The 15,632-nt window shown below is 41.4% G+C and overlaps 4 protein-coding genes across 4 annotated transcripts; all 4 read left to right on the top strand.

Moving 5' to 3' along the window:
• Positions 1-224: 224 nt before the first annotated feature.
• TM35_000401770 (putative squalene monooxygenase) lies at positions 225-1,931 on the top strand (the record flags this gene model as incomplete). Its single annotated transcript, XM_029029792.1, has 1 exon — positions 225-1,931. The coding sequence occupies one exon, from the start codon at positions 225-227 to the stop codon at positions 1,929-1,931; it is 1,707 nt and encodes a 568-aa protein (XP_028878976.1).
• A 981-nt stretch (positions 1,932-2,912) lies between these two features.
• TM35_000401760 (putative MCAK-like kinesin) lies at positions 2,913-5,075 on the top strand (the record flags this gene model as incomplete). The annotated part of the gene is made up of 1 exon (XM_029029791.1): positions 2,913-5,075. The coding sequence occupies one exon, from the start codon at positions 2,913-2,915 to the stop codon at positions 5,073-5,075; it is 2,163 nt and encodes a 720-aa protein (XP_028878975.1).
• A 1,286-nt stretch (positions 5,076-6,361) lies between these two features.
• On the top strand, positions 6,362-10,759 carry TM35_000401750 (uncharacterized protein; the record flags this gene model as incomplete). The annotated part of the gene is made up of 1 exon (XM_029029790.1): positions 6,362-10,759. One exon carries the CDS (start codon positions 6,362-6,364, stop codon positions 10,757-10,759), a length of 4,398 nt encoding a protein of 1,465 aa, XP_028878974.1.
• Positions 10,760-11,704: 945 nt separating this feature from the next.
• TM35_000401740 (centromere protein J) lies at positions 11,705-14,437 on the top strand (the record flags this gene model as incomplete). The annotated part of the gene is made up of 1 exon (XM_029029789.1): positions 11,705-14,437. One exon carries the CDS (start codon positions 11,705-11,707, stop codon positions 14,435-14,437), a length of 2,733 nt encoding a protein of 910 aa, XP_028878973.1.
• Between the last annotated feature and the right edge of the window lie 1,195 nt (positions 14,438-15,632).

Here is a 15,632-nt window from a genome sequence, read left to right as displayed (position 1 = left end):
CCGTTTTGATTTTCTACTTGTGTCTTATTCTATAATGATCTTTTTTTTGCTTTATTTTTTTTTTCCCCCTTTATACCTGTTGTGGTGGTTGTTATTCTATTTATTACTGTTTGACCTTTCTTTAAATCTTGTGTTTTTTTTTTTTTTCCTGTTTTTGTTTTTGTTTTTGTTTTCGTACTATATACAGGGAATTTATTACTTTTTTTTTCATATTATCAATGTACATGTTTTTTTTTATTCTTGTTTTAATTGTCGTTGCTCTGGCAGCTCTGAATCACGCGGCCTCTCGTATTCGGTTCAATCCCGCCCGTGTGAAGTATGACTATGACGCCATTGTTGTGGGCGGAAGTATCGCCGGGCCGACAATCGCAAAGGCACTCTCCGATCAGAACCGCAAGGTCCTCCTGCTGGAGCGCACACTCTTCACAAAACCAGATCGCATTGTGGGTGAACTGCTGCAGCCCGGTGGAGTTAACGCGTTGAAACAACTTCATATGGATGAGTGTGCCAGTTCTATTGGTATGCCGTGCGATGGATATGTGGTGGTGGATGAGTTCAAACACGAGGTGGAGCTTCCCTACAGCAAAGGCCTTCAAGGCTATTCATTTCACTTTGGAGATTTTGTACAAAACTTGCGGCAGTACGTCTGGCGCAACTGTGCTGCAAATGTTACGATGCTGGAGGCAACCGTGAATGAAGTGCTGGTGGAGGGAACCGCATGGCAAGAGAGGGCATACGGTGTGGAGTATTCCATCAATGCAAATTACAAACCACCAAGTTCACCCTTCCATGGCACATCTTCGCAAACACAAACAACTGAAGAGACCGTACGACGTGTGGCAACAGCACCGCTCATTATCATGTGTGATGGAGGTGCTTCTAAATTTAAGGCAAGATTTCAGCATTATAATCCAGCTCCAAATTATCATTCTAATTTTGTCGGTCTTGTTGTGCGTAATGTGAAACTACCTGTGGAAAGACATGGTACTGTCTTTTTTGGCAAGACAGGTCCCATTCTCTCGTATCGCCTTGATCCAAATGAAATTCGTATGTTAATTGATTACAATCAACCAACTCTTCCAAGTTTAGAAAAACAAAGTGAATGGCTTATTGAGGAAGTTTCACAATACTTACCTGCTGATATGCGTAGTGAATTTATTATTGCCTCTAAGGATCTTAATGGCATTAGATCCATGCCTGTGGCACGTTACCCTGCAGCCTTTCCTTCTATTAAGGGTTATGTGGGTATTGGTGATCATGCAAATCAACGTCACCCATTAACTGGAGGAGGAATGACTTGTGCCTTTAATGATGTGCTTCATTTGTCCAAACAACTTGCTACTCTTCCTAAATTAAGGAGCGAAGATGCTACAGAGATGGCTAATATTGAAGATAAAATTCAAGAGGCTATTATAGAATATGCCCGAACACGATACTTACATAGCAGTTGCATCAATATCCTTTCTTGGGCTCTTTACGCTGTGTTTAGTATCCCGGCGCTTCGCAATGCATGTTTTGATTACTTTTTATGTGGTGGTGATTGTGTAAGTGGCCCCATGTCACTGTTGGCAGGTGTGGATTCTAATCCTCTTCATTTATTGCGTCATTACTATCAGGTGATGTTTCACGGTGTCTTTAATCTTCTTACGTGCAGCGGAGCCTACAGCTGCCGTGGAGAGGAAAGTTCTGGATTTGCTACAAAGTGTTTTAACGCCGTGACATTCTTTGTGAATCCGTTCCGTCTTGTTAATGCCTTGTACATTCTTATTGTATCAACAGCTGTTTTTGTACCACTCGCCTTTATGGAGTTCGTCTCTCTGTGGCGGTTTGTTGATCCAACGACCTTCATCTCCACATTGACACGAAAAGTAAATGTTGTTCTGTATCGTGTCTTCTTTAATGGCAAGAATCGAAAACCGGTGGGCCTTTAATGAAGATTAGATAACAACAGAAACATAGTTTTTCCTTTCCGTATTTCTCCTTAATGGATAATAGAGAGGGAGAGAGAAAGAAAGAAAGAAAAAAGAGAAATAAGAAAGGTTTGCGTAGTAAAAGAGAAAACGAAAAAAAAAAAAAAAATGAACTGCGTACGTGTTTATTTCTGTTTCTACGGAGCAGAGAGCCCTTTAGAACATAAAAGGCACACATGAATGCATGTTAATTAAATGGACGCAATTGAAAAAGATAGATAGGGGAGAGAGGTAAATAGGAAAAAAGAGAAGTAGTGGTATGGAACGGCAAAAGGAAAAAGTAAAGTGAAAGGGAAAAAGTGGAAGTTCAAAAGAAAAAATCAATACGTTCCAAAATACAAAATGACGGGATTAATGAACAATGAACACCGTAACATTTGGGGGAAGAAGAAAAAAAAAAAAAAACAACTATTTGATTATGCACGGACGACTTGAGGTATTTTTTTTTTTTTTTTTTAAAGGAAGGAACAGCTAATAGTTATGGACAAAATGATATGTTCCTCTGAAGGACTTCCATTTGTGGGGCATTAGAACTGGCGATCTTTGCTTGTAGTTTGCGCTTCTACAGAAAACGAGGTACCCGAAGCCGGTCCAGGGGTCGCAAAAAAGGTAGTTGTAAACTGAAATCATTGGTATGGGAACTCTGGTAAACAGGATTCATTAGCTTAAGGTAAAGCTGATACCGCAAGAAAAAAAAAAAAAAAAGAAAAAAAAACTTGATAATTGTCTTTTTTTTTTGGTTTTACTTAACTGTTTCTTTTTCATTTTTTTTTTTTTTTTCTGCTTATCTTAGAGTTTTTCTCCCTTAGGATTCTACTTTGAAGACTGGGAAGAGGAAACAGAGTAAAAAACAAAACAAACAGGTAAAGCAAACATACGAACAAACACAATCACAATCACAAGTACCAAATTCAAAAAATTTTTTTTTTGTAGAGAACACAAATGGAGCAGCAGCTTCGTGATCTTCTGGAACATGGTGGCCTTTCTCACGCCATTCAGGGATTCATTGATGGTGGCATTGTCACCGTACAACAACTCAAACAACTTACTATGCAAGATTATCAGTCAGTTGGAGTTATTGTTATGACGGATCGCCGCAAACTCTTTGAACTTATTCAATACATGAAAAGAGAGCAGACCAACGCTTCTTCTAACGCCACCTCCTCAGCAGATATGACTCGTAACGCTGATCAGAATTCCCACACCTCAACAGCACCAGTTGTGAGAAATACAACCCCATCCAGACGCAGCAGTACTCCTTCTGGTGCACAACGTCGAGCAGAACACGAAAATACGAGGTTATATGAAGCCAAACAATCAGCACCTGCAAGACGTGATCCTGTTCACATGGGTGATGATTTGGACACCTCCGCATCCAAGGCGACACCCAGTTCACGTCCCGTTAGTCGCCTAACGCGGGCCTCTCCTACTCCACTTACGCGAAGAGCAGGAGAAGTTGGTGGAACAAAACGAAAATCAAGTCGCATTGTTGTTGTCGTTCGCAAGAGACCACTTAACTCATCAGAGTTGAATGATGGTTTGTACGACGTTCTGGCAACAGATCCAGATAATACACATGCCATCGCTCTTTTGGAACCAAAGCAAAAGGTTGATCTTACAAGATATATTGAGAAACATCGTTTCTCATATGATTTAGTTCTTGATGACAAGCAAAGTAACCGTGATGTTTACGAAAAAGCTTGTAAACCTCTTGTTGAAACAGTTTTTGAAGGAGGTTGTGCAACTTGTTTTGCTTATGGTCAAACAGGAAGTGGAAAAACGTATACTATGCTTGGAAAAGATGATCAGGAAGGTATTTACCTTATGGCAGCACGAGACTTATATGCACGACTTGAACAAGGTATGAGCATTGTTGTTTCTTTTTTTGAAATTTATGGAGGAAAATTATTTGATTTACTTAATGAACGTGAAAAACTTGCCTGCAGAGAAGACAGTCGAGGTGTTATAAATGTTTGTGGCCTCACAGAACATCGTGTTGATGATACTGGTCACCTTATGCGTGTTATTGATTACGGAAATTCTATTCGCGCAGCAGGATCTACTGGTATGAATGCTGATTCTTCACGATCACATGCCATTCTTCATATAACTGTCTTAAACTCCAAGAATCGATTCTTTGGTAGATTTACGTTTATTGATCTTGCGGGTAGTGAACGCGGAGCTGACACTCTTGACAGTGATCGTACAACTCGTCTTGAAGGAGCAGAAATTAATAAATCGTTACTGGCACTTAAAGAATGTATTCGAGCCCTTGATCAAAACCATCGACATATTCCATTTCGAGGTTCAAAATTAACAGCTGTTCTACGTGATTGCTTTACAGGTAACAGTCGTACTGTTATGATAGGAAACGTAAGCCCTGCCAGTGGGAGTTGTGAGCATACATTAAATACATTGCGTTATGCAGATCGTGTTAAAGAACTCAAAAAGGATAAATCCTCTCGCATTGCAGCAGAAGAGATTATGATTGGACAAATGCCAAGTGAGGAAGTTGAAACTCTTGGTCTTACTGGTACTTTTGCCCAACGTCGTGCCCGTGAAAAGAAAGTCAGTACCCGATCTTCGAGTCAACTCTCACAACGTGAACCAGGAACACCAAATGCAAAGTCATTTGGATCTTTTGGAAACACTTATCGTCCTAAACCTACTCATCATCGTGGACCAGTGAGTTGCAAAGAGGACGATTACCCGAGTTTCTCTGACAGTATTCGCTCTGGAAAAGTTACAAGTAGTGGTCTTGGAAAGGGCTACAGCAAAATAACACCAAAACACAGTCGAGTGGGTAGCGAGACATCTGTACGTGATGCTAGCCCATATGAAGTGGCTTCATTCGCGAGTGGTGATTCATTAGATGAAGAAGAAGATAATGTAATACTGGGTCATCGTCGCCATATTGATGCTATGATGGAACTTCTTAAACAAGAAATGACAGAATTGAATGGTGTTGAGATGCCAGGTGCTTCCATTGAGACGTACTGCAGAAATGTTGACAGTATACTCGCTCGCCAATCAAAGAACATTGATCTTGTTAGGGGTACTATAAGGCAGTTAATGAAACACGTTGAGGCTCGACAATGCCGATAAGTACTTAGGCTGGTTTAAAAGAGGTGCGAAAAGTTCTTTTTTTATTTTATTTTTATTCCTGTGGTCATTCCGCAATGAAAACGATGTTAGAGAGACTATGAAAAGTGGAAATACAGAGAGGTGATACGTTACTTGTGTCACGCCAAGAAAAAAAAAAAAAAGGATAAAAAAAAAAGGAGGGTGTTGAAGTGTAGGGAAAAGAAAGGAATACAAAAGGAGGAAGAAAACACTCCCTGTACTCTGAGAAAAGAAAAAAAATGATAATCGTTCTTGACAAAAGCATGTGTGTACATGGTTCTTTTTTTTCTGTGTGTGTGTTTTTTTTTTTTTTCTCTCTCTCTCTCTCTCTCTCTGTGTATGAGTGTGTGCATATGTGTGTGTGTGTGGCTTGATGGGTGTGTCTGGGCTGGTGGTTCTGTAGGTAGGGGAAATGCGAACATTTTTCATCATCTTCAGAACTGTACGGGTGTTCTGCGGATGGCAGATCGCGCGTCTGGACCGCCTTATGGACTGCCTCATCCGCCCTGGAGTCTTTAATGGATACTCTGTGGAGACGAGCACCGTTCATGGTGGAGAACTAGAAACAAAGAAGAAAAGAAAACAAAAAACAGTAATAACAAGAAGAGAAGAATAAAAAGAAGGGGGGAGGGGAAAAAGAAGAATAACACCAAGAATATAGTAAGGCACCTGTTTTTTTTTTTCTTTCTGTTTTCGTTTCTGAATGATGGTCTGGACGATTCTCCAATGGCAGCTGGAAATGAGATCGTCTATGAATACGGACCCTTTACGTTTTTTTTTTTTTCCTTCTTTTCCTTTTTCGCCCTCCTTTTTTTTTCTCCCTATAATGCTCCTACAAAACATCTGTTACAAATAAGCAGTGCGCCTATGAGTGCGTTTGGGGATGTGTGGGATAAAGGGATAGTGGAGGTACACCGCGCATCTATGATGGAATGAAAACACCACCGTTTCATAACATTTTTTTTTTCCTCTTTTTTCCCCCCTTCGAAGAGTTTAAGGTTGTGTCCGTGTTTAGTTTTTTCCTTGTAGTTTTTCTTCAGCTATTATAGCTTATATATATATATATATATATATATATATATTTATTTATTTATATGTTTATTTATGTTCTTTTTTTCCCTCTGATTTCTATTTCTTTCTTTTCTCCTTTTCTTCTGGTACCTCTCTTTACGTTATTATTATTATTATATTTTTTTGCTGTGTGTATTTTTTTTTACGTATTTTTATTTTGTAATTATGAACCTGTGATATAGCCCTCTGTTGAAGCGATGAAGAGGGCTCAACAGTTTCCGGGGAGAACTCTTCGGAGTCATGTGAGCCTTCGATGGGTCTCTTCATCCCCCTTTCCACTACCGACGGAGGCAACAACTGTGCGCACAAAGGGGTATGGACCCACAAAGGATCTTCTAAAGGGTCTTGACACCTCAAAAGGACTTGTCGTGGAAACAGTTATGCACCCAGCAGATGCGGAGATGCAGCGGCGGGTACTTTCACTTTCCTCCGCAGATGTCAGTGTGTACACTCCACTAGATGTAGAGACTGGCGTAGAGGAGAGCAGCGTGGCGACTGCACGGCGGGAAGATATTGTGGCTATCGCCCCTGATCAACTGGCATCAGTGGCAACAGTGATTGTAGATCAAGTTAAGGAGCAGTTAGAATTAAATAATTATGTTGCAGAGGCTTCTCATGATGGACGCTCGGGAAGTATTGTAAACGCCATTGCAACTTGTCTGCGAGAGGAAATAGATCGTGTTGTTCTTCAAACACATACACAAGAGGCATCCTTTTCTCGCATGCTTCAAGATAGTTCTGATTTAATTTGTGCAAGGATTGCATCCGTTATTCACGAAGAGCGACCCAAATCTCATGCAAAAGATGCGAAAAAAGATAATCAAAACTTTTCGATACTTTTACAAGAAGTGAATCTATCTATGAAGAAACTAGAACAATCCTTAAAGGAAGCTTTTGAATCAAGCATTACTGCCAAACAAGAGAAAGATCCCATTCCTGAGGATTTGCGTGTTCAAATTGTAACAGCCATTGAACAGGCAACACGTATACAACAAGAGAATATTTCTTTTTCTCTTGAAGAGATATTAGAAAAAAAATTAACTCCACAAGGTCCACTACCACCTAATCCTCCAACTCTTGAAGAAATTGAAAATGTTGTGAAAACAGGTATGACACGTGCGATGGAAGATACACAATCTGAAGTACGAGAATTAATACAATCTCTACGTGAAAAAATGAGTTCAGAAAGTACGGTATCTACCAGTAAGGATGAAGCGAGACTGGAGGGTTTATTAGCTTCATACGGGGAGCGGCTTGAGGAGATGCGTGAGACCAGTTCCGGGTTTTCTGACTTGAAAGAACTCTTAATGGAAGTTCACAGCCATCAGCAAACAAACATGACAGCAATACATGATATAGAGACACAGGTGAAAAAATTAAAGAAAGAGCTCATAAATGCACTGCATGAGTTAGCAGAAGGTTCCTCTAAATCGGCGAAAGAAGATGACAGAGATGATCGATTCGGAGAGTATTGTGATAAGTTGGATGCTTTGGCTGATCGTGTAACCTCCAGAGTAGAGGAACAGCTGAAGCAGCAGCATGAAGATATGAAAGATCTCCCAACACGACTACTAGAACTAGAAAAGGTAATTCGCGAAAGACGACAACCAGTTGTCGAACATGTTCCCTCACCGCAGGAATTTGACGATGAACGTATGATTACATTAGCACAGAGTATTAGTGATAGTATTCTTGCTACTTTGGCTCAGCGTGAGGAATTGTCCAGGAAAACAGTACAACTGAACTCATCAACACCAGCACCAACACCAACACCAACACCAGCACCTGTAATAACGCCACCAGTACCACAATTCACAAAGGATGAATTAGCGGAAGCTGTATCTACAGTACTTCGTCCTAAATTGGAAGAACTAGCCGCGACGATAGAATCTAAACATAAAAAGGATACCACACCTTTGGAACTGGATGAATTTCCAACTCTTGTAAGCGACCAACAACTTGTCACCGTTGCTCAAACTATCAGTGATAGTTTGCGAGATATGGTAGAAGATGTGGTTGCCAAGGCTACTACTACTATTACTACTACTATTACTGCTACTGCTACTACTACTGCTGCTACTACTAATGATACCAAAATAACGGATTTAACACATATGGAAGAATATAAAGAATCTATGCTGGAACGTTTGAATGATTTGAAACAAAGTATTCTTGCAACCGTTCAGGAAGAGATGGGACGTACCCATGAGATTGACTTGACACCGTTTCAAAACTATCTTGATGAAGTAATTCAAGGAATGAAAGAGGAATGGAATAAAAAACAAGAACTTACGGAGAACAAGATTAAATCTGTGGTTGAATCCCTGGTTATGCGATTACAAGAGCAGCATGAACAACAACATAATCAACAACGAGAACAACGTGAAGAACAACATCAGGAACAAAAACATCTGTTAGAGAAGGAATTACAAGGTTTACATAAAAGTAATGAGGAATTGCGGTCCAATTCCCTCACAATGGAGGAATTGACATCCATCACAAATCGTCTCTTAGCTGAAGTGAAAGGTGTTGTCAGTGGTGAAACAGCCTCTGTATCGTCCTCACTTAACACAGTGTGTGATAAACTTCGAGAAGTTACACAACAATCATCTACAGATCTGAGTAAGAAACTGTCATCTATAGAGGCTTCATTAGATAAATCACGAGTAGTGGATCAGGAGAATGATCTTCGTGTGAAGAAAACTCTTGAAGAAGTTACAGCGAGTCTTGAAAGTGTAAAAGAAGGGAATAATTGGGCTGAACAAAAACTCTCGTCCCTCCATAGTGCGGTTGCAGACATGGTACATCAAAGTGTAACGGCGGCTAGTGAGATGAAGGCGCAGCTGACAGCTTCAGAGGAACGAGTAGGAGAACTAAACTCACAATTGTCAACAGAACTCTCGCAACGTTTCAATCAATTGCAGACAGAAGTCTTAGATGGAAGACAACGGATAGATGAGTTGATTTCATCTAGCGCAGACCATAAAGGTATGATATCTGCAGTGGAGGCAATGCGGGTGAAACTTGATACTGTGGGCCAAATACTCGAAGATATGGCAGCATCAAAAACTCTATCACCACCAGTAACACAACAAGAAGAGCAACAAGAACAAAAAGAAAAACAACAAAAACAACAACAAGAACAAAAAGAACATGTTATGAATGCCATATTAATAGAACCGCAACTTGAGAGTCTTTCCGCTGCAACAAAGGAAATACTATCTGAGTTACAAAAATTACGCCATGCTCAGGAGACGTTATCATCATCGGAGTCATCACCAAAATTGCAACAAGAACAACAAGAACAACCATTGCCTTATGTGGGGGTTACTAAAGAGACTTTAGAGGCAATGGAAGGACGATTAAGTGGACGTTTGGATGCAGTTCAAAGTACGCTCGACAGTTTGAAAGAAATTGAGGCATCCGCTGCTCTTCCTTTGGATGAAACACCAGAGCAAGTATCTGAAACTAAAGATGTTAAAGATCGACTGGCGGAAATTGATGCCTTGATTAAACTTGCAGGTGCCTCTAGGGGTGTGCATGCAAAACAAATACGTGAAAAACTTGTTGCTATTCGGTCGTTTATTGCCACGGCAAAGTTTGAAGAGGTGGAAAAGCGAGATATGGAGGAATTTATTAAAGTATTGGAGAGTAATCGTCTTAAGTTAAAGGAGGATATGGTAGGTATAGAATCTGAATTGGTTGAGAAGGTGAATGAAAGGATTCAACAAATACAAGATAGTTTATTACTTTCATTGAAGCAAACTGTTGCTTCATCAACCGAATCTCATGTACAACAACTTCAGAGCGATTTTGATACCAAGAGTAATGAACTCAAGTCACATCAAGAGCAACTTGTAATGAAGCTTCTAGATAGAATTAATGAATTAGAGAAGTCACAGGGAGTAAGCAATGCTGAAATGACAGAAGAAATGCGACAACGTCAGAAGGAGTGGCGAGACGCATTGCATCATGTTCTCCAACAAGATGTGCCAACGGCACTCCGCGGTACTGTGACGGAAGTGATTGCGGATCAACTTCACACTGTGCAAAAGCAGTTATCCGAACAAAACACACGAGAAGAAAAGAGCAATGCAACGTTGCTCTCAAGCATACAACAGGTTTCACAGGATTTAAGTCAACTAAATGGTTTTGGCGGGGAAGTCCGTGCAGCAGTAAGTGGAGGATCGGCACAAGTTATTGAAGAACTTCGCCGCACACACGAGGGACTTGCCGAACGTATTGAACGGCATGTAAAAGAAGTAGTACATCAACGGGGAACTGTTGAGACGCAGCCTTCTGTTTCTCACGTGGCTGTTGCGGAAACAACTGTTGAACATACGCCTCATACTTCTGCTGCAGTGATGTACTCTGCACGATTGCCTATGTGGTGGTTGGTTGCATTGTCATTTGTTCTCATTACCACTATTATGGCAGCTCTGTACTTTTTAAGCGCTGTGTTTCTTGTTATGTTCGTACCTGTGCCACCACCAGAGGAATTGTTGCTGAGCTCTTCTACATCACCCACACCGCAAAATAATACTCCCGCGAAAAGACTAACGAGGTCGCGTGTGGTGGATGAAGTGATTCAGTAGATTTCTTTCATACATAGATTTTCGCTATCCCATCTTTTTTTTTTTCGTTTTTTTTTCTCGTTTTTCTTTCTTTCTTTGAATGCATGTGCTTTGCAGGTGGTTTGTCTCTCTCTCTTTCTTTATTTCCTTCTGTGTGTGTGTGAATGAATATGAAAGTTAATATGACTACCTCTGCTTATATACGTACGTGCTTTAATTAAAAAAAAAAAAAGAAAATTTCCTTCTTTGTATTGCGAATGTTTCATACCGTACTCTACTCCATCTTTTCTTACTTTGTATTTATCTGAAATTCCTTTACACCTTGTAAAAATATATATATATATATTTTTGTATCTACTCTTTCTATCTCTTTTTCTTTCCATTTGCTCTTTTTTTTTTTAACCCTGATGAGAAGATAGTTTTTTTTTTCTGTGTTTCTCCACACCACGAATCACTGCACTGTACAAGGGATAAGTACTGCAGTGACATCTATTGGCGGGAGGGGTGACACACATCTTCCTCGTTGTCTCGTAGACGTTTTGTTATCAACTCAGTAAGGTGGGAGATTTGTATTTATTGTACATATTTATTATTATATAGTATATTGTGCTGTAAGGTGTACGTCTGTGGGTGAGAGAAATCCAAGTTAAAGAGTAGCTATTTGCACATCAAAGAAGGCAGAGAGATAATAACAACATCAAGAAGAAATATACCTGTACAGGGTACACGCACGCACGCACACACACATATATATATACATATATATATATATATATATATATATATACGAAAGAAGAACAAAAACAAGCAAAACAAAGGTGCACACAAAAGGAGAAAAAAAAAGTAGTGAGAGGAGTGATAAATTAAAGTAAAGGAAAACAACAGGAACGAAAAGAGAATTCAGGATATTGCCAGCTGAAGCAAAAAAAAAAAAAAAAAAAAAAAAAAGAAAAAAAAAGGACAACAATGGCTGAAGTTACGACACCACGAACTGGTCGGAGTCAGTCTTCCTCACGGGGAGTAACAGTTGCCGCATCTCAGAGAAGCAAACCAAAGAACGCGCCGTTTAAGTTTCTCCGCAAAGATGAGGGCCGTCTCTCTTATACATGTCAGTTAGAGTCACCACTGGCAGTAAGCACAAACCACAGCAACAGTATTCGAGACGGCCCATTATCGGAACGGCGTGGATCACGATCGCTGCGCGAGGCCATCGCTAACGATATGCGAAAGGGAAAGAATCACGACCCATTTGAGGCGGTTGTAATTGCAGTCCCCAAGCGTGCACCTCCACCAAACTCCAGCGTACGCGATGGATCGCAGCCTCCACCTGACACTGCACAAGCACTGGAGCGCAGATTAAACCAGCCTCAACAACAACAACAACAACAACAACAACAACAGCAACAGCAACAGCCGCCGCTGCAGAAACAACAACAGCAACAACAACAACAGAAACCAAAACAACAACAAGTGGCGAGACGACCTGACTGGGTAGATCCTGAAATTCCTGAAAAAAATGGAGATGTAGCGGTGGTGACCCCCGCAAAGCAGCAACAATATGTGCAGCAATCACGCATCTCTGAGGAGTCGGAACGAACGTCGGAATTAGGGGTGCCGCAGCGGTTTAACGCAGGACCTAGTCATGCCACCCCACGGCGGGAAGCCGAATATGATGATATGGTGGAGTGGCATCAACCACAGCAGCGACGGTGGCGAAACGATGATATGGTGGATAACGGCATCATGCGTCGAGCCACCCCACGTCGCTACGCTGATCCTGTGGATGTAGAAAGTGAATACTCCCGTGGGAGCCGAAATTTATTTCGGCGTCCTCAACGGCAAGAGTTTATTATGTCACGGGAACAAGACTTAGTAGAACAGCTTGAGGATGAACTGCGCGCTGCCAAAGAGGAGCGTGCGCGGTATCACCAGCTGACAATGCATCTAGAACGTGAAAGGCAGCGGTTTGAAGACTACTGCAATGGTGTGGAACGTGGGTTTGAGGTGGAACGTGCGGAGCTGGACGCCGTACGGGCCTCTGGACAATGGCAAGCGAAGAAGGATGTGAAAGTGATAGAGGAACGGTACAAGTCCACACTGGAGTTACTGCGGACGGAGCGGGAGTCAAACAAGAAACTCACAACGGAGAATGAGATTCTGCGGCAGCAACTGGAGGGAATTACGACACGCATGCGGGAGGCACGCAAGTTGCAGAAGGTGGAGACAAGCCGCCTACGCCGCGAAATTGAGTCCCTCGCCCACCGTAATGAGGAACTACTTGAGTTAGCGCGCGAACAACAAATCGCAGCACTCGAGAGCAGCGCTGGCGTGTCGACGGCGGCAGCCATAGGCACCGGCTCCCGCCCACAACTGCAGGGAGGTGGGTCGAGCACACGGCGGAGTAGCGAAGATCCATACGACCTTGTGGACGACTATCAGTCAGAGAACGGTGAACTCGAAGAAGAAGAAGAAGAACAACAAAAACAACAACAAGTGCAACAAGTGCAACAACAACGCACTGATGATGTAGAGGAGCGTGAGCGTGAGCGCAAACGTCTCGAATTAGAGGAACGCAGACGTCATGACGCGGAAGAAAGGGAACGCAAACGTCATGAATTAGAGGAACGCAGACGTCATGAAGCAGAAGAAAAGGAACGTAAACGTCTTGAATTGGAGGAACGTAAACGTCATGAATTAGAGGAACGCAGACGCCGTGAAGCGGAAGAAAAGGAACGTAAACGTCTTGAATTGGAGGAACGCAGACGCCGTGAAGCGGAGGAAAGGGAACGTAAACGTCTTGAATTGGAGGAACGCAAACGTCATGAGGCGGAAGAAAAGGAACGTAAACGTCATGAATTAGAAGAACGCAGGCGTCGTGAAGCGGAGGAAAAGGAACGTAAACGTCTTGAGTTAGAGGAGCGCAAACAAAAGGAGCGAGAAGGGTCTGTCCGTCGTCAGACTGATGAGCAAGAACGTAAACAACAACAACAACAACAACAGCAACAAGAACAACAAAAACAACCACCACCACCGCCACAACAACAACAACAACAACAACAACAACAACAGCAAGAATCGCACTCAGTGTCAAAGGAGGAGGCGGAAAGTAAAACACAGGAGCCACGCGTGCAGCGGCGAGCTGCTGGTCACCCCATTCATACACCCCGTGCCCAGCACAGCAAGACCACTGGAAACGAAGCGCAGCCGCATGTTTCCCCACGCACAGGGACTTCTTCAGTTTCGCGTAGACCTCGCCGTACACCTACCGTAGCAGAACTTATAGCTGATGATGAGCCTGTACCAACTGAAGACTTTGCAAATGATGTTGTGGTTTCTCAGGCAGCTCTAGGTGAGAACCCAAACAAACGTGAGGTTTTGTATCGTAGTGGCAAACGTGAAATCCACTATGCTAATGGTACGCGAAAGGTGATCCTCCCCTCTGGCCATGTAGTGCTGTACTTTACTAACGGAGATGTAAAACGTACATTCCCATCTGGAAAGAGTATGTACTGGTACGCTGCCGCACAGACGACACATGTACAACATGCGGATGGAGTGCAGGTATTTCAATTTCACGCCTCTGGACAAATTGAGCGACACCTACCGGACGGCAAAAAGGAGATTCTCTACCCTGACGGCATTTACAAAGTTATTTTTGCCGACGGACGTGATGAGACAATATTTCCAGAAGAGCTATAATGTGTCATTTTCCTTGTTGGCATGATCTTGTTTTTTTTTTCTTTTTTGTTTTTTCTTCTCTTTTTTTTTTGTTTCTATTTTTCTACCTTTGCCACTGTTTTCCGCTCTATTTAGGTCTTGTTTTTTTTTTTTTTTCGCTCTGTTTTTTTTTTTTTTTTCTTTTTTCGTGGGACTCAGCGGAGGTCGGCACTTGGTTGCTGTTTTCGTCTGCCAAACTGAAAAAAAAAAAAAAAAACAACAACGAACTTCAGCTGGGCGTGTGAGTTGGGTGCTACTGTTGTTTTTTCTGTCGCTCCTGCAACCTGATAATGTGAACAGGATGCGGTGTGAGGAGATGGGGTATTTTTCTTCACTCCTTTATATTGTTGCTACATTGGAGGACTGTTGGCGTCTTTTTTCTTTGGCTGTAGAGTCATCAATTTTTTTTTTTTTGTCGTTCTTGTTGTTGTTTGTTTTCTCAGTGGATGCCTGTACTTTTTGTTCGTTCGTTTGTTTGCTTTTTATGACCATCAGCAGTAGATACTTTGAGAAGAAAAGAGAAGGAAGTGGAAAAACAATGGAGTGAAATAATGATAGCTTAAAAAGATAAATGAATAGATGGAGATATTATTGGAGAAAGATAACTGTGTAAACAAAAAAAAAAAAGAAAAAAAAAAGGAATAGTGGGTATGTAACGGTAGTATAGAGAGAACAAGCAAAGGTAACCACCCCAAAGAGAGAGAGTGAGAGGGAGAAGGTGTGAGAGAGAAAAATAAAGGGAAAGAAGAAGGGTAGATGACATGGGAGACTGCTCTTTTGCCCACACAAAATTGATGGGTCTAGGAGTAAAGTTAACTTGGAGCTTCGAAAAAAGGTAAGGGGTGATATGTACTGGAAATGAAGACCCTCAAGAGGAGTTGTCTTTATAGAGTCAAATTAGGCATCTCTTTATATGCAATAATATATATGTGTGTCGTACGTGTGTGTTTATGTGTTTCTTTTTCTGCCTCTCATATTCATATCTCTACACACACATATAAAGAAATATGTATAATATACATACATGTGAAATTCTTTTTTTTTTTCTCTCTGACTCTTTGCATGACCTTATATTTCTCTCTCTCTCTTTTTGTGGTGACACGACTATTATTATTATTATTGTTATTGTTATTATTATTATTATTATTATTATTATTATTATTATTATTATTATTAT

The sequence above is a fragment of the Trypanosoma theileri genome, assembly GCF_002087225.1.
Source record: "Trypanosoma theileri isolate Edinburgh chromosome Unknown TM35_Tth_40_V1, whole genome shotgun sequence".
NCBI lineage: Eukaryota > Euglenozoa > Kinetoplastea > Trypanosomatida > Trypanosomatidae > Trypanosoma > Trypanosoma theileri.
The sequence above is the reverse complement of the archived record's forward strand: the minus strand, read 5'-3'. Positions and strand labels throughout refer to the sequence as shown.